Source organism: Simochromis diagramma, unplaced genomic scaffold (assembly GCF_900408965.1).
Source record: "Simochromis diagramma unplaced genomic scaffold, fSimDia1.1 OVJJ01000501.1, whole genome shotgun sequence".
NCBI lineage: Eukaryota > Metazoa > Chordata > Actinopteri > Cichliformes > Cichlidae > Simochromis > Simochromis diagramma.
The window spans coordinates 76271-104270 of record NW_024387320.1 but is presented as its reverse complement, the minus strand read 5'-3'; the positions used below and the strand labels follow the sequence as shown (position 1 = coordinate 104270).

General features: G+C 37.0%; 3 protein-coding genes across 14 annotated transcripts in view; all 3 read left to right on the top strand.

Moving 5' to 3' along the window:
• The window catches only part of LOC120717603 (dedicator of cytokinesis protein 9-like), a 73628-nt gene extending 72137 nt beyond the window's left edge, over nucleotides 1-1491 (top strand). For 8 of the 12 annotated variants that reach the window (XM_040005735.1, XM_040005733.1, XM_040005730.1 and 5 more), the window contains one exon: nucleotides 6-1491. In XM_040005735.1, the coding sequence (XP_039861669.1) occupies nucleotides 6-131 (126 nt within the window). In that variant the 3' untranslated portion in view covers nucleotides 132-1491. The remainder of the gene's footprint in view (nucleotides 1-5) is intronic. The other 4 variants (XM_040005728.1, XM_040005729.1, XM_040005724.1 and 1 more) reach the window with 1 other exon arrangement.
• A 431-nt stretch (nucleotides 1492-1922) lies between these two features.
• On the top strand, nucleotides 1923-10671 carry LOC120717605 (solute carrier family 15 member 1-like). Its single transcript, XM_040005742.1, has 22 exons — nucleotides 1923-2148; nucleotides 2771-2858; nucleotides 3119-3260; nucleotides 3653-3772; nucleotides 3876-3975; nucleotides 5063-5153; nucleotides 5299-5382; nucleotides 5494-5576; nucleotides 5692-5778; nucleotides 5860-5949; nucleotides 6038-6082; nucleotides 6196-6228; nucleotides 6321-6409; nucleotides 7166-7247; nucleotides 7356-7475; nucleotides 7598-7741; nucleotides 7823-7869; nucleotides 8030-8137; nucleotides 8235-8346; nucleotides 8526-8663; nucleotides 8753-8860; nucleotides 8972-10671. The coding sequence occupies exons 2-22, from the start codon at nucleotides 2852-2854 to the stop codon at nucleotides 9194-9196; spliced, it is 2055 nt and encodes a 684-aa protein (XP_039861676.1). The 5' UTR covers nucleotides 1923-2148; nucleotides 2771-2851; the 3' UTR covers nucleotides 9197-10671.
• Nucleotides 10672-11335: 664 nt separating this feature from the next.
• On the top strand, nucleotides 11336-27847 carry LOC120717384 (serine/threonine-protein kinase 24-like). The gene is made up of 11 exons (XM_040005330.1): nucleotides 11336-11858; nucleotides 16651-16881; nucleotides 19821-19877; nucleotides 19999-20107; nucleotides 20636-20793; nucleotides 21292-21477; nucleotides 21608-21750; nucleotides 21854-22058; nucleotides 22139-22207; nucleotides 23193-23329; nucleotides 24331-27847. The coding sequence occupies exons 1-11, from the start codon at nucleotides 11817-11819 to the stop codon at nucleotides 24362-24364; spliced, it is 1371 nt and encodes a 456-aa protein (XP_039861264.1). The 5' UTR covers nucleotides 11336-11816; the 3' UTR covers nucleotides 24365-27847.
• The last annotated feature ends 153 nt before the right edge of the window (nucleotides 27848-28000 follow it).

The window sequence follows — 28000 nt, the reverse complement described above, 5'->3', positions numbered from 1 at the left end:
TCCAGATCATTCCAGTGGAGGATGGCATGAAAAGCGTTCTCCCAGACTCGCTTCACATCTTTAATGCCATCAGTGGCACACCAACCAGTGCCACCATCCAGGGCATTCCCAGCTCATCCTCTGTGGTTTGATGTCAGCCTGGGTGAAACTCAGAGCTGCCTAAGCCTGCCAACGCAGGCATGACTAGTGATGCCATATTATCACTCCAGAACTTAATCCTGCTTCTCAGCCTAGAGAGAAACTGATGGGAAAAACAGACAAGTCTCATTTTTCTATTTTCTGTCTGGCCACCGAAGACCAATATGAGCAAGGCACTGGACCTGTTTAACATGGATAAGGGAGCATGGTGGCTGTGTGATGGAGGTGGGGGGAGGACAAAGATGAGACTCTGTGCAGCAGAGATGACAGGACACGGACTTTGTTCCTCCTTTATGATGACGTGATGCTTGATAAGACATAACCTGTCTTGTCTTTACGTGTTTCTACCTGAAAAGACTGAGCAGTGTTTTCTTTAAAAACATTCCTGTTGGGATTTTTTTAATATGCATGTCACTACATTACACCTACACTCTCCCAACAGTCCATTTTTGTTTATTTTGATAATGTTTCACAATGTTTTTTATGGACAATATTTCACTTTTATAAGCGACTGTATTGATGTCTTGATTAATGGTGTATGCTGCATACATCAGTGCTCCTCTCCCTGTACATGAAGGTATATTTCTAGAAAAATGCAATTTTGGAATAAGGGCCTGCTACGATGTAACATTAGCATTCAACCTTAAATCACTTTGATGTCTTAGAATGGGAGAGTTTTAAAGTATTTAAAGCCATTGCATACAAAAAGGTATATTCCAAGTTGTGTATTAATGTGTATATAAAACAAGGAGTGTGTGCAATATTTGCAAAGTATCTTGCTGTGTGTGGCTCATACACTGTAAAGATTACGTTCACCTTCTTGCCAAAGTGATGAGGTGTTGGGAAAGGACGCCTACTGTGCAAGTAATATGAAAATTTTATCATTTTATGTTCCAGAAATTGTCTTTTATTTGGGCAGAAATGTTTTTTTTTTAAACTTTATTTAACACAAGTCACTGTTCTGCTGTAAACAAAGACGTTCCCTAATGCTTTTAAATAAAATACACTCATTTCTCTGCATTTGCATCCATAGGTCCTTATTTGTTTTACTTCATTTTGTGGTATTCTCGCACTTGGCTCACTTGTGAAATAAGTGGGAAATAAACCTTATTATTCTCAGGGATCATTGCTGACTCCCTAGCTCCCATATCTCATGTTCCCACCCATCATAAAAATAATACAGTCGGCAGTGTGAAAAGCTGATCAAGGGTTAATAAAAAGCAATATCACAGGAAATATTCCCACTCCCACTAGCGAACAGAGAAAGATAAATGGTCTGCTCTCTGCAGGAAACTTAAAGGGATTTTATGCTATAGCAGAAAGCAGGTGATAGCTTCACATCATGGCAGGTAAGACTAAAAGAAATGCATTATTATGTACTCTTTCATTTTAATTCACAGAACACAAATATTCTGCTGCACAACATGAAAATGTGCAAAGAGGGAGAAGTTGACAGAAAGAAAACAAGTTCCATGTTCTTAACTTAAAAACTTACAGAATGAAGAGTTCTGGAGTTTAACAGGTGAATGCACCTGTCAGGACAAAGATCCCAAACATATTAGGATCTCAGATTTATTTATTAATGCAATTTGCACTACTGTCTTACACAGTTTCAGTCTTATTTTTACAGTTTTTCTTTTCTTTGTTTTTTTTTTTTCTATCACCGTTGTGTACCTATATTTACCAGGTGCCAGTAACACCTTTTTTGTTAACTGCACTGTTTTTTTTTTTTTTAATAGACTGTACTATTTTTTATTCTTTATCCTGCTACTGTAACACAACAATATTCTTTGTGGGACCAATAAATTATCTATCTACATATCTATCGCTCTCTTGTTTACTGCACACAATGAATCATTGACAGATAAATGCTTTTTTTATATAACACTGAGGAAGTTGGTAAGCCTGCATATTAGTCTCTTATTTCTGTTTTTTAATCATAATAACAATTACATTCATTTTTGCATAGACAAAGAAGATCCCAAGAAACAAGGGAAAGGTAAAGGAAAGGTAAAGTACAGTTTTGGGTTTTTTATACAGCTACATAAGAACAAAGGAGACGTCAGCACTTTATACACCAACTCTGTATTATTACTGCAATAAATACCAATAAAGCTATAAAGATATATTTTTATTAACTAAATGTTAGTACCTCTGTAAGAACCTCAGTTCAGCACTAAAGTTATTTATGCTTCTACGTTGCATATGCTGTACTTTGCTATTCATTCTTCTTCTATATTTATGTAATTAAGCGCTACATTTTGACAAATTTGTCTTGTACTTTAAGCATTTCAGTGTTTATCTGCAATCATTGTGTTTTTTATTCTACTATATTGATTTTATCAGCAAATTTCTTCTTATTTATTTTGCAGCGATACATTCAAATCTATTAGTAAATTGTGCTAAGATATTCAAATTAAGCTACCTAGTAGTGCCTAGCAGTAACTACTGTTAACCAGTTGTAAACAGTTGGCTAGAATAATTATACTGATTCCACAAACTCTCCGGGTACTCCTCAACACCGTCGATTCAGCTTTATGCAGGTCCAAGTATTTTTTTTGTTTTAGTTTTAGTTTTGTACGCTTTTATTTTGGTGTGGTGTTCATCCTTTTACTTTTTCACCACCCACCAGAGCAAAGATGTGTGTGGCTACCCACTCAGTATCTTCTTCATTGTTGTGAATGAGTTCTGCGAAAGGTTCTCCTACTATGGAATGCGAGGTGAGAACACTTCATCCAGGAACCATGAATAATGTAGCCATGACAGTGAACACGGACACTTGAATTACTAAGTAGCCTACTTAACCCTCTGATTTTTGTGCTTAAACCAACCCTTTATTTGATTGTTTTGGAGGATAACACTATTGGTGAACTACAACGGTCCTTATTAGCATAATTTAAGGCAACATCAAAACCTGTGCCATAAATAATGTACATTTGATAATTAAATAAGAAGGCCTCTTTTCCCTGCCTGTCCACAGCTGTGTTGGTGTTGTACTTTAAGTACTTCTTGCAGTGGGATGAAGACTTGGCCACATCCATCTACCACACTTTTGTGGCTCTCTGCTACTTGACCCCTATCCTTGGGGCCATTGTGGCTGACTCCTGGCTGGGAAAGTTCAAGTGAGTCACAAGATCATGTTCCTCTTTAATGCATGAAGACATTTATCATCCTATTATTTCTTGTAGCCTTATTATTGTGACAGAATCTAAATAAGTATAGCTACAGCGCTTACCCGATCATCCTCTTTTTGCACCAAGGTAACTTCAATTCTACTGAACTGATTAGAAACATATTCGTAGATACTGATAACTGTGTAATAATACGACAGACAAAGGTCATTTAACTGAATACTTTTACACATAATAGTACAAAATTTGTATTAGTCTTCTAATGAATAAAATGCTCATAATTAAATTCTGAATGTTCATTTGTAAAGACGAGTGGAGCCTTTACTTAAGGAACGTACACGTGTACTTTCTCACTGCTCTGTTTTTCAATCTTCCTCACTCAGGACTATCGTCTACTTGTCCATTGTCTATACGATTGGACAGGTTGCGATGGCTGTCAGTGCAGTTCATGACATTACCGACTCAAACAGAGATGGGACACCAGACAACATGACCTTTCATGTGTGGGTATCTTTTCTTCTGAAGTCTTAAATTACTGAGTCACAGTTTCCATCATATATTTCTACAATGCACCACGCTCATTCATTTCTTCTTCCTCACATTCAGTGCGTTGTCCATGGTGGGTCTCTTCCTCATTGCTCTGGGCACTGGTGGCATTAAACCCTGTGTGGCTGCTTTTGGTGGAGACCAATTTAGTGAGCACCAGGTTAGACTGTTAACTTTCTCAAAATACTTTCTTTGGCTGAGTCTTCTTCTAATGTTTAACCTCTGGCGTGTGGTTGAACGTGTAATTTCAGCATCCATAGTTCAAGTATTTTATTGCATGTAATATATCCCCTTGTTCCCCCTGGTTTCTATGCAACTCTCCATTATCAAATTCTGTGATAATAAAAATGAGCTCAGATAAATTGCAAAGTCATCACTCACTTTCTCACGATGACAATTCTAAAACTGACGAACAGGTATACCTATTACTATGTTTCTTATTTCACCTGTTAGCATGCTAACATTACTACATTCAAGCCAAACACAAATTAAAGATGTGGCTGATGGGAATTATGAGTATTATGTCAAATTTGAGGTGATGGTGGTTAACGATGGGTAGCAGTACTACATGTGTGGCTCCTGAAGAAGGGGTCTAGGAAATCTGTCTGTAAAGTCCAAGAAACCTTTGTCTCTGGGTTGTGAACATTACAGTTTAAAAATAAGAAAAAAATCTGAGGGAAAGACAAAAGCATGTCACATCTGTATAATGTGCTGTTCATCAAAATATGGAATAAATCTAAAATTAAACGTGAACTATTTTATGATACATGATGTGATATAAAAGCTAGAAATTATAGTAATTAGGAAGTGAATGTATTCAAGCTTTATAAGTGGGACACACCGGATTGAACCACCAGTATAACACAGCCAAGTGTAGTGTGAGTAATGTAGCGATCTATATTCTTGGCTAAACAGGTGTTTGATGTTGTTAGAGGAGTGCAATCCTAAATTGGTGATTAAGTTACTATAGTTACCAAATTGTTCATTTTCCTCAATCTTGTACCCATGTAACCTTTAGAGAACCATGGGTTTAACTAATAGTTGTTATTTAATATTTAAAAGCCTAGAATTACCACTTATATAGCTATACTAAGCTTATGCTGTAACCCATTTATATTATGAGTTTAATACAACTCGACCACCTTTTCAAAGACATACACCAACAAGGCAGCGGTTTACATAGATAATTATCACTTTAGTATTTGTACTGTTTGCAAAACACATTACTGACTTGTCTTTCTACGCAGGATAAGCAAAGGAGAACTTTCTTCTCTGTATTCTACCTCTGTATCAATGGTGGGAGTCTCCTGTCCACCATTATCACTCCAATCCTGAGAGGTAGGCATTTAAAGTAAAATATCAAGTTAAAGTGCCATAAACATGCAGGAATGACAACAATTACATTCTAATAATCATGCAGGGAAAAGTGCTTGTCTTTAGTTGAAGTTGTAGTTGAATGAAAGCTGTTGGCCTCTATCTGCAGGTCAGGAGTGCGGCATCTACAGTCAGCAGAAATGTTATTCCCTGGCTTTCGGTGTCCCCGCAGCATTAATGGTGGTTGCACTCGGTATGTCTAAATTATTAGGACACTAATTCAAAACATGAAGCAAAAAGTAAAGGGTGGGTAAATAAACTGTATTCTGAAACTAATGATTTGCCCGTGATGTTCCCTTAACAGTGGTGTTTATTGTCGGGAGTGGTATGTACTACAAAGCTGAACCCGAGGGAAACATAATGCTGGATGTGTGTAAATGTATTGGGGTAAGTTGTTTATATAAGCCTTTTCTGCATTTATGTAATCAGCCATAAATGCTATTGTAACAACTCTAAAAATCAATGTTTCTAAAAACAGTATTACTCTTTGCTCTTCTCTCAGTTTGCCGTTAAAAACCGCTACAGGCACAGGAGCAATCAGTACCCCAGGAGACAGCACTGGATGGACTGGGCAGAGGAAAAATATGATGTAAGTTTCATTTTATATATTTCTCTAATGTCTTATAAGAATAATGTTGTTTTGTTTACATTCAGTCTGCCTGTTTTGTAGAAACTCCTGATTGCTCAAATCAAAATGGTGCTGAAAGTCCTCTTTTTATACATCCCACTGCCAATGTTCTGGACCCTATTTGACCAGAAGGTACAGTAAATTTTGTTTTTAATTTAAATGGGCTTCATTTAAATCACTTGCTGCTAAGAGGAAATTAAAATTGTGGTCTAATTTAAAGGGATCCAGATGGACGCTGCAAGCTACCACAATGAATGGATACTTTGTAAGTTTGGTAACAAAAAATAAAAAATAAAAAAAAAAATTGCAGCGAAAAGTAATCATAATAATTGACCAATACAGTGTGTTCATGTTATAATATTGTCCTTATGTCTGCAGGGGAAACTTGTTATACAGCCCGATCAAATGCAGGTAAGTTAAAGCAGCTTCATCGTATTGACTTAAAATGACATAATACATGTTATTTAAGAGGATACTAACAATGCAGTAATATTTTTTAAAAGATTTTCAACCCCATCTTGATCCTGACTCTGGTACCTATCATGGACAGCGTAATCTACCCCCTGATTAAGAAATGTGGCTTTAACTTTACGTAAGTAAGAAATACAATGAACTACGTTCAGTATCTGTGGTTTACATGTTTCATAACACCATAACATTAACTTCAAAGGGTTATTAAAAGACCTTTACTGTTACGGTTTTGATCTGCTATCAAAGTTCATCATTATAGATCAGCTCCATTTAATATTTTTCATCAAATGGTCGATGATGAAATTACAGTTAATTCCACGTCTGGAAGCTAGCAGGTGGTCGGTCCACGTTAGCATAGCGCTGCTACCCCATAACTTCTACACAGCCTGTGATTTTATAGATGTTACAAATACAAAAATGTCCGTAGTTTTATTCATGACTCACTGAATAATAACTGACCTTTCTGAAATGTCAGGTGTTCTGTCCAGAAAATCTTTTGGTCTATTAACAGTGGTCTAAAGCTAAAATGCTTTTTAGGCTGTTTTGAGATGTGATTCAAACTCCTATGTTGAAAATGACTGTGTTAAGCTAGCTCACTGTTAGCAGCAATTTCATTAATATTGAGCCTAAGGAGCTGTATGAATCATGTTGCTTTTCAACAAAAACGGAAGACAGGGAAAGGAAGAGCTTGCACACCTGTTTCTATTTCTACACAATCTAAATAAAACCCCAAATTTTCATGTTAATGTTGAATTTTCAGATATTAGATGACTTTAAAAGAAAACTATTCTTTTCACTTAAAATAAACATTGTTTTTTTATTTTACGTAATATATAAAATCAAAAGTTAGTAACAAAACTTCATGTTAATCCAACAGACCACTAAAAAGAATGACAGTGGGGATGTTTCTGGCTGCTATGGCTTTTGTCTGTGCTGCTTTGGTCCAGGTTGAAATTGATGTGAGTAAAAAAAAGATATGTGTTGTAAAATAAGCAAAACTTTAATTCACTTCATTTTATTGACTCTTTGAGTTTTGGAAAAACAAACTCGTATTCCTTGTTTTTCAGAAAACATTGCCAGTGTTTCCATCTGCCTCCCAGAGTCAGTTGAAATTACTTAACATGGGCAGCAGTGCAGTCACAGTCAATCTGCCGGGCAACGAGTCGCTGACTCTTAATGCAGCTCAGGTATGTCGTCTTATTCATAACACTATACGATCTATTAACGAATTGAAAATGACATGAAAATATGTTTATGTACAAATTATTACCACTGTTTGACCTTCTTAAACACTTTCTCGGTTTTCCAGGCCAGTGACAAATACTTCACATTTGAAACAGAGCAAATCATTGTTTCAGTTGGCAGCCCTGGGATCACACAAACCATCTTCTTGAAGAGGAAATCCAGACAAACTCTTCTTATTCCCTCAGTTATTAGTGATGAATGGCTTCTGGTGAGTGATAATGAATTCAAAGACACACAAGAGGACTTTTAATTGTTAAATTATTAAGCATGCAATGTTATATTTTCACAGACTCAAGACTGGACTTCCAAGCCAGGACAAGGTAACAATGAAATCCGGTAAGTGAAATTTAAATTGTTTTAACCTTTTATCAAGTCAGAAAATCATATTAGTTACAATCATAATCTTTATGTGCTAAATAAATCATTGAAAATGCTAGGAACTGCATACACTGATGTAACTTTATTAATGCTGTTGCTCACTATGTAAATATTTCAGATTTGTAAATGGAATGAACATGCCTGTGAACGTGACCACTTCTGCAGTGGACTTGGGACTAATTGAGCCATTTTATTTCTCCACTTATTCCACAATAAAGAATGGAGAGTAAGAATTATGTTTCTACTTTAACTAACTAACACAGCAATAATTTATGCAAACAGTACTACAGTTTCTTAGCAATATTTTCTTTTCTAATGATCAGGACCAAATTCTCCTTGTTGAGTGGTTCACAGTCATGCGAATACATTAAGGACTTTGGATTTGGAGGTTCATACACTTTCTTCATACCCAGCACTTTTGTCTTTGGACCAAATGTAAGTCTTCCAAATGATTTTAATATCATGAATTTTGATCATTCAAAGAAGAAAGAAAAGAAAAGAGAAAAGAGCACCAAATGAACAAACAGACAAATAATGGAAATATTGGTGTTATTGTGCTTTATCTTGGGGATTTTCACATGTAAAAATTAAACATTTCAATCTATTTATTCTAGTGTCAGGACTCTATTACTGTGGTAGAGGACATAGAACCCAACTCAGTTCACATGGCCCTGCAGATCCCACAGTACTTCTTCATAACTGCTGGTGAAGTGATGTTTTCAGTTACTGGTCTGGAGTTCTCTTACTCACAGGTACATTTAAATGACAAGTCAATTAGTCTATGAAATAGTTTCTTTCTCCATGACTTTTGTCATTTTGGGTCCCTTTTTTGTGACTTTAGGCACCTAGTAACATGAAAGCGGTGCTGCAAGCCGGCTGGTTGTTTACAGTTGCTATTGGTAACTTCATAGTCCTGATTGTGGCTGAGATTGCAAAACTTCCCAACAAAGTAAGAAAAAAATGCAGCATATCAAATACATATCAAACATGCAGAAGCCATGCATGTGCAAAAATGCTAACATTGTATTTGTCCCCCTGTCTCTCTCCTCTTCTTTTACAGTGGGCAGAGTACGTCCTTTTTGCGTCTCTCTTAGTTTTAGTGTGCATCATCTTTTCCACTATGGCGTATTTCTACACTTATATTGACCCTTCAGAAATTGAGGACCAGTTTAGTAAAAAGGTTGATGAAGATGATAAAGACAAGCATGAGAAGGCAGAGATCAAGATGGTCAGGAGAGACTCAGCTGAAAGCTACGATGGCAGTTACAAACAATCCAATATGTGAACATTTTAAGATAAAAGCAGATCATTAAAAAAATGCATTATTAGTGAATAAGAGAAAGTGTACAGGGGAGAGTGTGTGTTGTGTGTGTCTGTGAAATATTTTATATTGTTATGGCAGAGGCATGTCTTTTACCATTACATTCATATAAACAATAGTAATTAAAAAGAGAATAAGGTAAGAACAATTATATGTCATGGGATATAATTGCTTTTTTATATATACGTGTGTAAGCTGTGAGAAAAAATGATTAAATAATCATTATTCATAATCATTCATCCTTTCCATGTGTTTCTCATTCAGTCTTCAAGTCAAAAAGCACCAATATCACACAGCAAAAACCTGTGTTATCAGTGGAAGTATTCTTGCCATTGCACTGGTGATTGAGACAGAAAATCTTATATTATTTTAGGAAGAGTATAATTTACTATTGCCTTTACTAATATGTTCAATATTTGAACAAAACATCATCTGCTGCTTGTTTAAATAATTACAGTGAAATGCCGGCAAGCTCACACATGTGAACATAAAATGTTCAAATATCAGAAAATGATTAGCAAAATTATTACTAACTAAATGATAAAGTTTGCAATGTAATGTTTTTTTTATGTTGGTTTATTTTTGTTTTTCAGTTAATGCACTGTTGGTGAAATCATACTTTGGAGTGTAATTAGTTCAGATGTCAAATAACTGTGGTACCTAATCATAAACTTCTCATGCTTCTGTATTACTACTTGTTTTGTATAATATAAATTTTCCCTTACAGCTTCCATGTAAGTAAGTTATAACATTTTCAGGTAGCTAAGGTAGTAGGTAGATAGTTTTTTCCCCCCCTAATAAGTAGGTAAGACAGATCATTGGAATATAAAACACTGCATTTATAGTGGAGAGACACATGCCAGGTTTAGTACCCCAGTCCCATGAGCCATACTGCAAGTGAAAGAGTTTCATACCAGTATAAGACCAGCATGAGGCCTTTGTTTGTTTGTTTGTTGACATTGATGTGTTGCAAATGACCAACAGTTTTATAGTGTAAAATTTCCTTTCTCTGGAGATTTCGTCACATACCTCTGTCGCAGCACACTGAAAGAAACCACTGTCTGGAGAAAAACAGTGAGAAAACATGAATTTAAAGAACTTAGAGAATTTAAATTATAAGTGGATTATGGAGAAAAATAGAAATTATTATCAACAAAATATGCCCAAACACAGGAAAGGAAAGCGTATAGAATAAGCTATCCTTATTAGATTAGTATTCAAATATTGTTACGGATATTCAAATGCATACATTAAGCAGTATTTTAATAGTGTAGCTACTATAAGGAAAGCTAATTAAACATTACCATTTATAACTAAATATCAAGTTTAGTAGCAGGAGCTATTAAATGCAAATTTAGGTAAGTGCAGTTTTTTCATGCATTTTGTGTAAAATGCTGGTATTTACCTTCATACTGTAATAAAGCAGAAGAAGTAAAAGCAATTTTTCCCTCATTATTTACTTATTATAACATTATTCACGTATTATATACATTTAAGTTTGAGACTTAAATGTATATATTTATGCATAAAAATATACAGAATATAGATGTCATTTAAAAAAGAAAAGGAAAAAAAGCAGACTTTTATAAACATGTCTTTGACAATTTTAACGACTGACACTTATTTGTAAAGATTTTCACCCACTCAAATTAAAAAGCAATTAAATATCAATTTAAAAAATTGGACTGAATTGACACTTTTGTCAGTATGGATATGACGGGGGGCGGCAGCTCAGGTTGAGCAGGCTGGGGACGAAGAGAGGCCAGAGGAGGATGCTAGGATAATAGGGTGAGATGGAGGCAGTTGACCCGCTGTGGCGACCTCTACAGGGAGCAGCTGAAAGAAGGAGAAGAAATAAGAAAAGGCGCTATTGTTTAAGCTCATAAATAGTGTAGGACAGCAGTTTTGGTTTCTGTAGTTTCTTGGGAACAGAATGAGCTTTTCAGTTTTGGCATGACTAAAATTAAATCACATCAAATATATCTTTGTTTTCCCCAGAAAAATGTCCATGCAGAAAAGTGAAAGGTACTAACTTGTGACGTTTTTTGGTTTACGAATGACGACATCTGCTGTGCCTCGCGCTGATTGGTCCTTTCGCTAAACGAAAATGATATTAACCAAGATGGCGCCGGGCAAGAGAGAAAAGTGATGAGAGAATAGAACAACAAGCGACCAAACTCCATAACAGTTTGCATGTATTCGCTCTGCGCGATTATTTTATGCTGCACCTGTATTACTTTCACCCGGAAACTGTCAAACCCGCGCGGAGAGGACCCTGCGACGCAGTTATTTTGCTAACTGTTTGTTAACCAGCTGCTAAAGTCGCTAGCCTACCTAACGTCTGCTAACGTTAACTGCGGAAGGCGAGTCAGGAGAAAGCAGGCAGGCGGTTCAAAGTAGGAGCCGACAAGTGAACCTGACTTTATTTTGGTTTGGAGACGTCGTCTTTTAATAAGGTAGCACGTCTTTCATAGTTTGGAGCTCTGTCAGTTACAGCAGGGTGTTGTTAGGAAAGAAACGTTATACCTCTGATAAATAGAGGTGAAAAGACGAGGAAAGGCGTCATCTTTGCTGACTTGACGCCATGGCTCACTCTCCAATTCAGAGCGGACTGCCGGGGATTCAGGTAAATTGAAATTTTTTGTGTTGTGTTTTATTATCTGACATTCAGCTGCGAGCTAACTTGGTCACTTGGCATTTTCACTTCTTTTTTTTTTTTTTTTTTTTTTTCAAGTTTGCCAAATAACCGAAAGTAATGTGCATCCGAGTTACGGTAACCTTTGCTTTCCAATAAATGCACCTGTCGTATTTGCCAAAGTCCAGCTAGATGAGTTTTGGAAAGAAAAAAAAAAGAATGTCATTATCGAAAATGATTTTGTAATTCATCTGGCCGGTCAATTCATATAATGTTTATTGTAGTCGAGATCAGATCCAAGGTTAAAGATTGCATTTTGGACTGATTTCTGGAGTTTTAAAATGTAATTTATTTATCATATATACTGTTAAAATGAATCCTCATATTAAACATGAGTAAAGTTTCAAAGAGCTTAAATGTAGGGGGAAAAGGATGAACTGAGGGGCTACACCAAAGCACAGTTTAACATAAAGAACGATCAATGTGAACTGGAAATCCTGCAGAGCTCCAACAAGAGAATCCCAGAATAAAAACAAGCTGGAAAATTTAGTGGATTTGGAAAAGAGCAATAATAATAGTAATAGGTCTGTTTAAAACATGAAAACCTGAGAAATTAATTCTCTTGGTATTTCTGAAGCTGAAGCTAGAGAATGTCTAGCCCTGTCCCAATAACTGAATATATAAAACCATACAGCATTATGTATTAATATAGCTGTAAAAAAAAAAAAGTAGATCACTTGTTTACACCCATCAGCACTTAAGAATCTTACAATCTTCAGTGTAATATCAGAGGAGAATAATTGTGGATTCATTATGTCCTGAAAATCAGTTCATTAATTCATTACTGTTTCTATTTAATGTTAAACTTTTTTTGGAAATTAGTTGTGTTAATTTATAACTTTATCTATCAAATGCACCGACCACTTTATGGTTATCCTGCCACGTCATGCTTAAGTAAAGTAGGCCACATTACAGTGCATGTAAGAATGAAACTTGGCATGCATGATTGTCTGCAGGTAACTGATTGCACACAGTGAAACTCTATGAATTATTGGTTAATCATTTACATGTCCACAGACAACACAGGTTAAAAGGTAACATCAGATATGTGCCCATAGCTTTGCATGCAGTTGGGTGGCTGACATTGAGTCTTCGCCCCTGAGGGTGCGGCACTGTGGTGTGTGGATGACATTAGACTACACAGTTGTATAGAGCAGCTGGGAGAGCATTAAACACAAGGTTTTAGAGCGAGGTTCGGGCAGCTTTGGTTGTTGGAGTAAACCTGCTGACTGTGGATATGGCAAGTACATTCCCATGTGTCGTCTGTGGTCACAGTGCCTTTGTTGTTTTTCCACATTGTTTTTTCAGAGGTCAGCCTCAACGTTATGATTTTCACCTGGATGACTGATCACAGCAGTGTTATGATAGTATTTTGGTTGTTGTTTCTACTCTGCTTTGTTCTGCACTGCTTTGATTTATTTGTTTGTAAAGTTCCATTTCTATCAAATTCAGCAGCCTCACTCTTTGCCAGATTGCAGCTCTCAACTCATCTTCTAAAAAGGTTTGACCACTTTGCATTAGCACTTTTACAGGAAATTAGTATCTAGGAAACTCACAAGCAATATATTGTGTCAACTTAAGCCAAAGCTATGTGGTAAATTAAACATCAAAATCTTCCCCAAAAAAAATCAAAGCTGCTGTAAAATATGTATAAATATTTTATTATAGTTTAGCTTTGTAGCGTTTACGTTGCGTTAGAGAGAGGTTTGTTTGTTTGTTTGTTTGTTTGTTTTTTCAATATTCTGTGCCATCTTTGCTATGAAAAGTAAGTCACTCCAAGCTCTGCTCAGGCTGTTTGGGTTAATGATTGCCATATATGAAGGGAAATTGAACTGCCTGGCTTGAAGACCATTATTGCCTTCCTGGTTCTCCATGGGGAAATAAGCCATTTAGCTCAGTCAATAATTCAGGGTGTAGTCCTTCAATTTATGCTTAGCCTTTGTGGTGCAAGGGTCATTAAGCTTTTGTCAGGTCTGTGTTATGCTGTCTTTTGATGTAAGTGTAGCTCAAAGCCACAAATTTGACTTGATAAGTTTTAAATATTTAATATAGAGTGACTTTTATCAAGTGTAATGAGATTACCCAATTGACTTGATAAGGTTAACCTGCATTCATAGGTCAAGGCCAGTTTGTAAATCTAATGTTTGTATTTTTGGTAACAAAGGATTTGATGGTGACTGGATTCAATGTATAGTGTGTCATCACAGTATGGTAATTAGAGTTGTGAAATGTCAGAGGAAATTCAAAGGCTTGTTGTGGTGACAGCTGATTTTAAAACAAAAAAATGGGTGACTTCATCTAACCTTACACTCCAACTGTGTTGCCTAAAAGTTGAGAAGTATACTTTTGATGGACTTGTAACTGGATTGAAAGTCTACTATTGACCAACTGTCAGCTACAAAGGAGTGGGGGGGGGAGGGAACCTTTTTCATGTGGACAGGGTTTTAAAAGCTAAACCAATCTTCTAAATTGGTATCACAGCCAAACGAAGCATGTTGTTATTGATCAGAATTGACTTTCCTAAACCCAACTCTTATTATTTTTTTTCCTAACATGGAAAGCTTGTCATATCACCTGTCAACAAGGTGATACGTGCTTAACAGTGTTGATGATGTCTACATTGGATCTGTGCTGGATTAAGGAGGCTGTGTTTAACCTCTAAATTGACACAAGAAAACACGAAGAGGATGTCTCTGTTTCTACTATTTAAGTGGAAACAATTCCCTGAACCTTCTGACAGTGTACTGCTAAAAAAGCAGACTACCTCTTTATTGCAGATCTGTTTCATTGTAAAGTGTGCTCACAAGTCACTTTATTAAGTGTACCTTGCCAGTACTAGTTTGGACCCTTGTTTCTTTCAGAAGTGCCTTATTACTTCAAGGCATAGATTCAAAAAGGCGCTGGAGACATTCCTCTGGGATTTTGCTCAATATTGACATGACAGCATCACAGTAGAGTAAATGAATTGCTATGTTCAAGAAACCAGTTTTAGATGATTTGAACTTGGTGCCATGGTGAATTATCTTACTGGAAGCACCAATATGAAGATGGCTACATTGTGGTCTAGGGCTGCCACAAACGATTATTTTGATAGTCGACTAGTCACCGATTATTTTTGCGATTAGTCGACTAATCAGATTATGCATCCATTGGACGTAAAACGTACAACTTATTGCACCAGCAGAGCATCTGCTCTTATATAACTATCATTAGCTTAGAGCTTTAAGTGTTTAAGGTATGTGCTAACTAAAAATAAAGACAAGATGATAGTTTATTAAATTTTAATGAAATTTGCGGATTGTTTCAGTGAAGTTTAATAAACTCAGCCGTCTGCTCCTTGCTATCTAAAATATAACAGGACACCGGAGTATATTCTCGAGCATCTCACACTTCTGATGATCAGCTGTCTGCTTGACGTTTATTTAGCTGTGTAAAAACTATAACTTTAATCTCAGCCAAACCGATTTACTCAGGAACAAATAAAATACTGAAAAAAGCCAAACAATAACATTTTTAAGTTATCTAAGTGACTTATATATCATGTTTAACCTGAGTAGCGAAAGACTGGCGGTGGGTTTGAAAACGATTTGCTGGGAGTCCGGTGTTCTCACCGGCTCTAGTGAGCCTTGAACCCCGGCTAGCTATCGAGCTGGTGGGTAACAGACGTCTCCGAAAACGTCAGGGCGCTTTTGAAAATATGTGGTGTCTTGATAAACTGAGCAGATATTTGAGGTTTACACAGCTACATTCTCGCCTGAAAATATGTTAAATGTTTATTTTGTGACCCATAAAGAATAATAAGAGTAATATTAAAACTAACTAGCTGCCGCCATTGTTGGAAACTGAGCAGGGCTGCAATGGGCCGCGCTGTGAATTCTGGGACACAGCTTCTTCTTCTTCGGGGTTTAACGTCAGCTGGCATCCTTGTACATGCAGTGCTGCCGTCTTCTGTTTCAGTCCGTTATTACACTCTTAAATCCTACTACTTATTCCTGCGTCTTTTGGGATCTTACAAAGCTTCAAATGACGTGTCGACTATTAAATTAGTCGTCGCCGATTTTGATAGTTGACGTAATCGTGACTAGTCGACTAATCGTGGCAGCCCTACTGTGGTCATAAAGGGATGGACATGATTAGTTACGCTAATGGATAGACTATGATTTTTAAACAATGCTCAGTTGGTATTAAGGGCCCTGAAGTATGGTAAGACTATGGCCTCCACATTATATAACCACCACCAGCCTGAATCACTGATACAAGGCAGGCTGGAGCCATGCTTTCATGTTGTTTTTACACCACATTCTGACCCTAAAATCTGAACATCACAGCAGATGTTAAGACTCATCAGACCAGGCAACATTTTTCCAATTTTCTCTTGCCCAATTTTTGTGAGCATGTGAGAATTGTAGCCTCATCTTCCTGGTTTTAGCTGACAAGAGTGACACCTGGTCTGGTCTTCTGCTGTGAATCTGAGTGTTTGTCTCTGTGTTAGCCCTGGCAACCTGGCTAACACTAGCAACCTGGACAGGTTGTACCCTGCCTCTTACCCAGTGACAGCTGGGATAGGCTCCAGCCCATCCGCGACCATGTATTGAATAAGAAGATGATGGATGGATATTTATTTGTTAAACTTAAGCTTTTACATTTTCTGACAAGGTTTGATGTTACTTTAAATGTCCTCTTTTTTTTTTCTCTCTCGACGTCTTTTTTCTCTGTCAATCAGAATTTCAGAGCTGATCCAGAGGAGCTTTTCACCAAGTTGGAGAGGATAGGCAAAGGCTCTTTCGGTGAAGTCTTTAAAGGCATCGACAATCGAACTCAGAAAGTTGTGGCCATTAAAATTATTGATCTGGAGGAAGCGGAGGATGAAATAGAAGATATTCAGCAGGAAATCACAGTTCTCAGCCAGTGTGACAGTCCTTTCATCACCAAGTATTTTGGATCCTATCTCAAGGTAAGCTTTAATCTCAGGAAGAATATCGTTGCGTGAACTTGTAAAAGCTGAAGCTTGACATAATGGATTTGTTTGTAGTGTGTTCTTGTAAGCAAGTGATGGCAATTTATGTAAATAAATAATGCAAATAGACAATGGAGGAAGTATTGTCTGTGAAATGGTGCAGATTAGTATAGAATAACTCGACTTGGCCTGGGATTACAGTAGTGTATGCCCTGTGGGCTGTTTACGTCAAAGTTTATAAGCCATATGTACATATGTAAAAGAGACATGATTATAATGTCAAACTGTTGAATTTCAGCTTTGGTGTTGGTGTTTTATTTGCAGATTAAAAAAGAGAAGGAAAAAGTAAAAGCGTGGGTCTACTGTAGTAGCTGTATTTACAGCATCACTGAGACACTTTTTTGTAACTAGAATAGATTTTCACACTAAATGTGATAGAGTGGCTCTCAGAGCATTTACTGTGGTACTTAAGATGAGAAACGAGAGAAGTGGTCCATTAGCTCAAATTATGTGACTGGCTGAAGGAGAGAATTGAGTCCAATGTGTTTCTAGTATGTAAATATGATGTGTATGTTGTGTCCATGGAGTTTCTAGACTGGTACTGCTATTTGCGTGAAAAAACCCCATATCATCTGCTTTCATCCATCATTGATCCCACATGCATCTCAAGGAACAGATAGCTTCTCATTTTAATCAGTCTAGTGGTCTGGAAGTCAGCAGCTGATGAACAGCAGCTCGTGCTTTATGCTGTACCATATATACTAAGAAATCTGCCCACCTATTGTTGTTTAAGGGACGTCTGCCTTTTTGAGTCGGATAAGTCGCACATAGGTTTAGGAGGGAGAAACAAGGATAATGTGTGTTTGTGTGCCTTGTTATAGATAAACTTGAAGTTAGTTGTTGTCTGGTCAGCATTTTAACATCTGCTTATTATAGTGGGCAGGAGAAGCAGAAGTGGTTCTGACACTCAGCTGTTGCAACTTGCATCAAAAATGGTACTCTAATCGTTTTATAACCAGTGTTAATTAGACCTCCTCAGTATATTATTAAATTTTGGTGTCCACTACATGAACTTTTATAAAACCACTTAGGAATAAGAAATGCACTAATCCAATGTTAGGATTGAATATTAGTGCGAACCTGGCTTGAAAAACTGGATTGCATATCACATGCTACACATCATCAGTGGTTTGTTTGCTAGCAGAAGATTTGAAGAAGCTGACAGCAGTTTAAAGTGTTTCAGTCTAGCTCCACCGGCAGCCTTCATCTCTAAGTTTAGAAATGTTTTTAATTTAACTGCAGTCAGGTGCATCGACAGAACTGAAAAACTAACAGCGATGCTTTTTCTCTCTCACTCGCACATATCGTGAAACAAAAATCAAATGTCTGGCACCGCAGGAGGTGAAGCGCTTATTCCTAGAAGTGGATCGTGCAGCATAAGCTTTTACTTTATGTGTGATGTGAGGAGCTGTAAAAGGAAGTAGTTAGTCAGAGGAAAGGAAACTAGTGACTTTAATGACTGAGTGCAAATAAAGTAGGTAAAACATGAATTTATGTTAATATATATTTCCATTTTTTTTATTTTGTTACTTTGGTCCAATGTCATTTATTACTTTGCTTCTAAATACCAGTCCTGTAAAATTTATACTCTTGAAGGTGTTTATTTCCTTTACTTTAGAAAGTTAGGAAGACAGTGTTGCCCTCCACATAAAGACTAATTCCCTGACTCTTTCTCACTGAGAGAAATACAGATTATTTATTTAACACTGGTATCAGATTGGTCTGATACCAGATCGAGTCTCTGTATAGGATCCGAACTGGAAAAAGTTGGATTGTTGCATCTGTATTAGAAATAACACAAGAACTGGTAATAAACCAAGGTGCTCCTTACAGTACTGATCTGATGATGGGTGTGGTTGTATTGCGTAGATGTGAACTGCAAGCTAATAAGTAAAAGCTAAAAAAACCCCACAAAAAACAATGAGCTTCTGACACTGAAGTTTGTGTATGGCAAAGTAAAATCAAAAGAAATGAGAAGAAGTCAGAAAAATGACCATCCTCTGAATGCAAATAAAAGAAAGTCAAGATATTGGTGTGTGGCTGCGTTGTTGGGTGTTGGTTTCCATCTGTGAGGCAGCAGCACCAACTGAGAAAACATCTGCTGATGTATAATATTATGCAGATTGCATGCACTTGAGTGTAAGCAAGATGAAATGACATTCGCAGGGTCCTGTAGTTATAATTTGACTGTTCACTGTACAGCTGATGTACCGTCACAGGTTGTTATGAGATAGAAAACGTATTTGTTTCTTTCCATGTTCAAAATCCAGCCATTATGAGAGTTGTCACAATAACAGCCAGTGAGTTGTGTATCATAAAATTTCAAATCATAAAATTTGAAAGTTTGTGTCATAATTAGGGTGTAATTTTAATTATCTTGGTCTATCTATATAGTGGTTCAATAAACCAAAACTAGGTTTTCTTGAATCTCAATAACACAGTTCCAATTATTACATTTAATTCTGTGTGATGTTGTTTCCTAGAAGTCTTGAACAGTATGAAGGGCAAAGGCACACCAAATTTATTTTTAAAACCCCCCAAAACAAAACAAACAGTGAGAGTACTAATATCAGAATGAGCTGAAAGGTCTCTCACTTATAAAAAAAACAAACAAACAAACAAAAAACTAAAGTTGATTGATCTTCCACTATTTGTACCTCTGAAGATGTGGCATATAGTGTACAGCAGTGGAACAGTTATTAAAATGGTTATTTATCATTCACTTATTTAACATGATTTTTTTTTTCCCACCACAAAACACCCCATGACATAACTAGTACCCACAACTATTCCCGTTATTAGAAACCTGAATGAGTACTGTTTTCTGTCTCTACCATAACTTTAAACACTGTCCAATGGAATTGTCTATTTTTCAGGGTACAAAATTATGGATTATTATGGAATATTTGGGTGGAGGATCAGCCCTTGATTTGGTAAGTTGTTATGAATTGCGATCTGAAGATAATTTAGACTTAAAGTGTTTGTTTGTATGTAAGGCCATTATGACAGTTGTCACAATAACAGCCAGAGTCAAGAGTTTATCCATTCTCCTAGATGGAGCCGGGTCTACTCGATGAAACACAGATCGCCACCATCCTAAGGGAAATCCTGAAAGGTCTTGAGTATCTGCACTCTGAAAAGAAAATACATAGAGATATCAAAGGTCAGTCTGGTACATACATCGCCTTGTTTTAAAAAATATATTTAGAGAGCAAGCCCTTTATCATCTTGCTAATATTGAAGTGAGACTTTAATCTATCTTTTTGTATCATTCTTTGCTAGGAAATTACTTACAAAAGCTTGCATTTCACAACTTCCAGCATCTGTTATGTCTTTTTTTTTTTTTTTTGTCTAAGTGTTGAGCCATAATTATATTTACACACAAGCCATATCACTAATATCTGTCCACGTCTTACACTTAGTTGAAATCCCGTTCAGCCCTGTAATATTCAACTTCTACACCATCATAGATAATATTTGTCTTACAGTAGTGATGGGTGATGGAGGAGGCCATTTCATTTAACATTTCTACAGGTGTAATTTAATGTGGCTGAAAATAGTGTCAGAATTTTTTTTTCTCTAGTGTTTTTTTTAGTTCCTGTGGTAACTAAAAGGTATGGGTCTACCAATAGGTCTTTGACATTATGTGATGCATCTCACTAGCTTTTTATTTTTCTCACTGCTGTTTCAGCTGCCAACGTGTTGCTGTCAGAACAGGGTGACGTGAAGCTTGCAGACTTTGGAGTAGCGGGTCAGTTGACAGATACACAGATAAAAAGAAACACATTTGTTGGAACTCCCTTCTGGATGGCACCTGAAGTCATAAAGCAATCGGCCTATGATTCAAAGGTTAGCATTATCTTATATTGTGTGTTATCACGGTCACATTTAAACTTAAAAACAGCTGTCCCAGCAAAATCTTTGTCATAACTTTGTGTTCTTTAAAAAAAAAAATTCGAGATCAATATTTTGCTTTAAAACAAGTTTGTACAATTAGTCATGAATGTATACTGTTTCATATAAAATTGTTCCCAATTTGTTTTTCATGTTAGTGCTTTGTTGACCTTTGTTTTTGTTGTCAGCATTGCTTAAGATGAGTATTCTTGACTAAAAATGACCCATATTATTTTGGGGTTTTTTTTTTTTTATGACCACAACATGAGTCAGTGTGGCTTGTCTACTCAGCTGCTATGTCACAGTCTTGTTTTTGCACAGTTTCCTCAAATACACCCTTGTTACTTAAGTCAGTCAATGTGAGTGTCATGTCATGGAGCTTGCTGTCAAAATGTTTGTGTTCTGCTATTTTAAAAACCAGGCATTTGGTTGCAAATGTTTTCCTTTTTTTAGGCAGACATCTGGTCATTAGGGATAACAGCAATAGAACTGGCTAAAGGAGAGCCTCCCCACTCTGAGCTTCATCCGATGAAAGTTTTATTCCTCATCCCAAAGAACAATCCGCCAACACTGGAAGGAAACTACAGTAAACCACTTAAAGAATTTGTTGAAGCCTGTTTAAATAAGGAGGCTAGCTTTGTAAGTGTTAAGAAAAAAAAAAGTTCATTTTTTGAGTTTAAGTTGTATTTTTAAGCTTGAAAATGAAAAGAAGAAGAGGAAATCCACTCTATTAATTGCTCAAAATTTTCTTTTTATGTTTTCTCTATAGAGGCCAACTGCCAAAGAGTTGTTAAAACATAGGTATATTGTAAGGCATGCCAAAAAGACGACCTACCTGACGGAGCTGATTGACAGATACAAGAGATGGAAGTCAGAACAGTCTCGGGATGAATCTGGCTCCGAATCTGATGAGTAAGTTATCTAAACCAACCTTATTCAGTTCAGTGTTGGGGTGCAGGTGTAAAGTCTATCAACTGTAGTCCACTGATGTTCCTAAAATCCTGCTTGATTGTAGGGAACAAGATGGCCAGGCATCTGGAGGTGATGATGCTAGTAATGATAAATGGATTTTCAACACCATCAAGGAAAAGGATCTGGAAAACGATTTGAAAAATGACCTGAAAAATGACCTGACAAATGACCCTAAAAAGGACCTGAAAAAGGACTTGAAAAAGGTCCAGAATGGAGCAGCACGGCCTGCTGAGTTGGAAAGGAATCGGGTAAGGAATGGGCTCTTTCAAAAGGCCTTATTCAAGGTCCCTATTTGGTTTTTCAAATTAAAGTATTTTGTTTTTTCCAGGTGGAGGAGAATCCAAAGAGGCCTTTGTCACAAAGCTTATCAACAATCTTTTCTCCAGTTTTTTCAGAGGTACAAGCATCGCTTTCTTGTCCCATATTAAAATATTCATCATTGATGAATAGATAAGTAATTGGTACTCAACTGGTCACACCAACTTAAGGTGTACCCAGCAGGATTTTACTAACAATGGAAGTATATGTTTATGTTGAAGGGCCTCAGTGTGGAGTCCTCAGCCTATAGCAGTGTTCAGGATGTCATAGGAAGGACTATATACTGTAAATACTGTAAACAGTGCAAATTAATCTTAGTTGAACAGACACTTACAGAGCAGAGGAAGAAGCAGGTGAGAGAAACTTAAGTGCCCAGTCACACAGGCCTGGTGACCATCTGGCATCACAAGTCATTAAAGAAAGATATGCATTTCCCACCCAGGTGGAGAGTAGTTGCTGGAGGTAGCACACATGCACTAGTGCGAAAAGAAGTTTATGGTGCTGTACCTAAAACCTTCTTGTGGTTGCTTTGGTCGCTAGCAGATTGTCCTGGCTATAAAATAGCCTTGAAAGTAAGCCAAACAGAGGTTCCCAGGTGGTTGCCAACTGGTCTCTAGGCCTGTGTGATTATGGCCACACACACAGCAGAAAGGTGACACCAGACAATGTGAGGCATGTTCTGTCATTTCAGCCTCATTAAATCCTGTAACGTAACACCCTCCTGCAGGATTATGTACACATATTGCTGTGTTTATTTTTACCTCTAACCAGAACAACAGTGAGTTAAAAAAACAACAACTAACCATTTCCCCCTTGAATGTAATGTTTTAAGTAGTAAAGCAGTAAATTTCCTGCCTGTGCTGCTCCCTTTGCATTCATTCTAGCTTGCTGAACCACCGCTGTTCTCTCTGTCAGTTTTTTTTAGAGTCAGCAGAGTTTACAAACGGCAACTGATCCTACACAGTGTACCTTTAAGTTTATGTTCCATTTTATGTTAGAGGCTGCAGTTTTCTTTAGAATTAGGCAGTTCACATTATGTCATCTAAAAGCTGTCACTTTCACAGTTGAAACAGAAAGGCGAGACAAGTAATGGCAAGCCAGAAGCTGCAGAGGAGCTGCGAAAGGCCATTGTTCAGGCAGAAGAAAAATACCCAGGAATCTGTGACTCCCTGGTGGCTGAACTAGTGCAGAGACTTCAGAGGCAAGTGAAGTTCACACCAGTAACTTTGAACTTTTTCCTCCATTTAGTAGGTTGTGAATTTGCATAATTACTTCCTGAATGGATTTCATATTAAAGCAGACTGTGTGGCAGGATGTAAACCTAAGGGGGCAGCTTAATTGTAAACCAACTGGTTTCCTATGACAAAGGGAAAAGCTTTAATTCAATTTGGCTGGAAAATATGCACTTTTTTGAATACACTTATTGGTATAGTCACTTGCACTGATGCATCAAAAGCACTATTTTGTACAAAGTTTTCCATGAGACAGCAGTTTCTGTTGGGATCATGGAGTCATCTGATCATATTGATGTACAGTAAACAATGTTGACAGCACTTTAAAATGATTTCACTCATTTCTAAATACTACTGAGAGTCTATAGCTATGCTAGTTCCTCTATGAGGATGTCTGCACTTTAACAGATTGGTAAAGTGTTTACAATGGTCACTGTCTAGATTTAAGATTTTAGCTTAAACAAGATTTCATTTAACTGTGATATGTCTGAGACTGACTGGAGTATGATTGACTTACAGCCAGAAACGTACAAAAAACCAGTCTACTGAGGTAGAATAATACAGAGAAAACCCCATCAATTAGATGACCCCTGCCTAACGCAAGCACTTTAGCGAAAGTGGGAAGTCCTTTTTAACAGGAAGAGACCTCCAACAGAACCAGGCTCAGGAAGGGGCAAGAAATTCCAATAACCTCAATTCTATTTTTCATGTAGCATCAGACTTTCCATGCTTCAGTGAGCATGGTACAAGCACATGTTAAGTGTGAGGATGTATTACTGAAGCCCAGAAAATCAGAGCTGAGTCTTAAATGGTGACTTTTCAGAGAGGAAACCCAAGCCTCTCAATCTTGTTATGCAGGAATAATAGCAAGTATATGTGTTTAATCCATCTGCAATTTGTTTTTGTGTAATGTTTTGTCTCAACTTAACCCGAGGCTGGTAAATATTGACCTTTATTTATTTCTTTTCAGGTTTTCTGTGCCACATGCAGCCCCCACTCACTGAGATGAGCCAAGTCCAGTTGTGCTCCACTTTTCCACCCTGGTGGCAGCAGTCAGATCTTTTCCTCTGACCTCCACAGCCAGAATGAAGTCTCCCAGGAAGGTCTCCATCACTTATTTGCCTGAAGCAAATCCTGGCCTACTTAATGTCTGTTTATATGCTAGCACAGCATCAGAGGTTCCTATTCAAGACAGTCAGTGGCCACTCAGTTAGCTGCCACCTGCTGTAAGATTCCCCTTCTCGATACCTCCTTCTCAATTGTTTTATTTTAAGAGCACATTAGCTGTCTTTCTGGAAGGACTTTAAGTTTTGATTTTGGTGTGTTTGTGGCTTTTTCCCACATAGGTTTACAGTCGGCATCCTTATGGAGAAAATAACTTGCTTAATTAATTGTGTGCATGTGGCTGTGTGAAAGATCCTGTGAAATGTGCAGTGAAGCGTGACGAGTGGGTTTGAAGCATTCTATTGAAAACTCAGGTATCCCGCTTTTAGTGGATTGGGTCTACTGGGAGATGGAAAGAGCTCTGCAGGGTGGTTGTACAGACTTGTAAATAGGCTGATTTCTACAGTTTCTTGAGAGGTTAATGGTGCATTTGGAACCACTGTGTACAAATGGCCAAATGCAAAGTGTAGATAATGGCTGTGAGGTGAATATTTTTGAGAGACTTAAGAGGCCACAAGTGAGATTGCCTTGCCTTTGTACTTTATTCTTTTGTATATCTGTCTTTGATTTCTCTCTGTCTAGTTGGAAACTTTTTAAGTACTCATCCAGTGAATGAAAGTGGCTGCCCTCTATCATGGTTTACTATTGATTTGTTTGTGTATATTTCTTGATTCTCTTTGATTTCACACTCTTTAGTGTGGCTGTAATAATGTTGGAGAATGTCTGGAAAAAGAGAGAAATGGCTGGTTTATTGAAGCCCCAGCAGTTTTAAACACTGGATGCTCCGTTTCCAGCCCCAATTCCATAAAGCTTCGAGTTGTGTTGGTTTGTTGGACTCTGCCTCATCCCGCTTTTTTTGTTGTTTTTTGTTTGTTTCTGTGTTTGTTTGTTTGTTTGTTTGTTTGTTTTTTCAGCATTTGATTGATAAACTGAGGTTTCGTCCATTCATTCCATTAACAGGGCAGTGCCATCGTCTGAGTTTAAATCAGCAGACTCTCTTAGTCTTCCTAGGAGCTGCAGCAGTACTATCCTCCTCATTGTACCTACAGCTTTAATTGCACTTCAAATATAAATGCCTTTGACTATTAAAAAAAAAAAAGTAGCCATAAAACAGTAGCATGAGACTTACGGTATTTTGCAGGTATTCACTCTACCATCCGGGACGAACAGAAGTCCGCCACAAGTCTCACAGCTTGGACTTTGGAGTTGGTCATGCAGTGTAATAATTGCCTGGCTGTATCATTTTGATTTTTAACTTTGTGATAAGTGTGCTAGTTTTCTAGACTCCTTACAGCATAGATGACACTGCTCTCAGATGTATATATTAACATAAAGCCAAGCAGTGTTCAGAGACCAGTGGCACTGCTGCTACGTTTGACTCTAGCTTAAAAGGAATGTGCATGGTAGTATAAAGCCTAATGGTTGGCCTGAGTAGTATGCGTTGTAGCATACTCCTACAGGACTGAAGGAATGTTGAGCCCTAAACAGAGTCAAATCAGCCTTATAGTATTTGTGATGAATGGGATGAATAGTATCAGCTTTAAAGTGTTGGATCTGTTGCTTTTGTTGTGACTTGTCCTCTGTTTCTAAATTCAGTGATGTTTTATTGATGAATGACAAAAAGATCAAAAGCATTTCTCTTTTTTTTTTTCATAAAAGAAGGTGCACATGAGCAAAATGACCCTGTATGTAGGTTGTCTTAAACCTTTTTTTAATATATAATCTTTGGGGTTTAAGAATCATTTTTTTTGCCGATATAATGTATACAATACACACGAGAAGTTAAAGGAATAGGTTGACATTCTGGGAAATACTTATTTTATTTGTAGTGGAGAAAGGAGAAGAATAAAATCAGTTAATGTGTCCTTTTTATTAGGTATACAGTGCAGTCTGACCTTAAAATCTACTTTTGTAATACTGCACTGCAATGTTATTTTGACAATATTTTTGCAACTCATCAGTTTTCATCAGTTAGACCGCATCTGTTTGCAAGTGTTATTAGAGAAGAGAATAAAATTCAGTCCAGGATACATTACCTTTTTAATTTCACCGAAAAAGTGAAAATGTAATTGGAGGAATGTACCTTTATTGCACGACACACAGTTTCCATTGTACTTCTATAACATAAGCCTCCTATTAAAGGTAATCTGCCGATCTTAGATTTTACATCACAATTGTGAGCATCATAAAGAGACGGCATTTGTATTCGACTGATTTATACTGCAGATGGGTTCCTAATAAAGTGGTCACTGAGTGCTCAAGTTAACAGGAACACAAAGTATTTCCTGTATGTCAACCTTGTTCTTTTAAACAAACCATTTCATAGTTCCTTTCTGCTTCCTGTTGTACTTCTGGTGGGAAATGGACTAAAATGAGGGCAGTTGAAATGCTGATCAGATGAATAAGTAGAAGCTGGTTAACCGAGCGACTGCACGTAATGAGTCTGCTCTTCATTCAAACAAATGTGCCATTTATGCCCCAATCTGCACCTTTAACGTGATCTAGTGTGGCTCTTCTCTTTTTGTGTTGCGCTGTTGCTTTTTTAAGATGTTACTCAGTGTTATGGAGTTTTCTTCTTCTTCTTTTGTGTGTTGTTTGGCAATAAAGCAGTGTGATCGGCAGGAGTCATCTCTCAGCACAAGTAGGCATATATGCTTAAACTATTTTTATAACCCCAAAGAGCAGTATTATGTAATAGAAGGAGTAAAGCTGGATTCTGTGATGTGTTCGAATTTCAGTTAACACTGGATAGCAATCATTTAAAATGTACATTTCAGTTTGAATGATTTTTTTTTTCTTTGCTGACAAGTTTCCAGTCCAGTATGTGTTGTTGCTCATTCAGGACAGTGCTGTTGGATTTCTTGGAATTAGTCAAATGTTTAATAAATAAATAAAAATTAAGTGGAAAGTTGAATAGGTTTGCTTTTTACATTTTCCTGACTCAGACTGTAGTGCCTCTTGGAAATATCACCCTTCTTGCTGCTTGTGGTTATGTGATCGAATTTCCTTTTTAAGTTTTGTATAATAACCCACACATTTCAAAGTCCACATATTCAAAATCAAGAGATGAAATGTATGGCTACTGCATAAAGGTTTTCAGTTGATGCAGTATGCATTTCGCACAATTGAATGCTGCACGTAGATCAAAGCAAGTATGTTTGTTTGTTTGTTTTTGTTTTCAGTTTGAATTTTAAACATAAGAAATGATACTGAAATTTTCTTGGCAACATTATCAGAACGGAGACGATGATTCATCTTCGGACTGTATAGGGATATAGAGAAACCAGTCAAACACATTTCTGAATAAAACATTCCTTAAACTTCATGTTGTGCAACTGGTGCTTTGTTGTTTTTGTCTAATTAATCTTCTCTTATCATGTATTATCACACCTATTAGCTCTGGGTAAAAATCCATATGAAATTCATAGCTCAGTGATTTAAGCGGAGAACAGAATGTGTTGCATGTGAGGAATTTA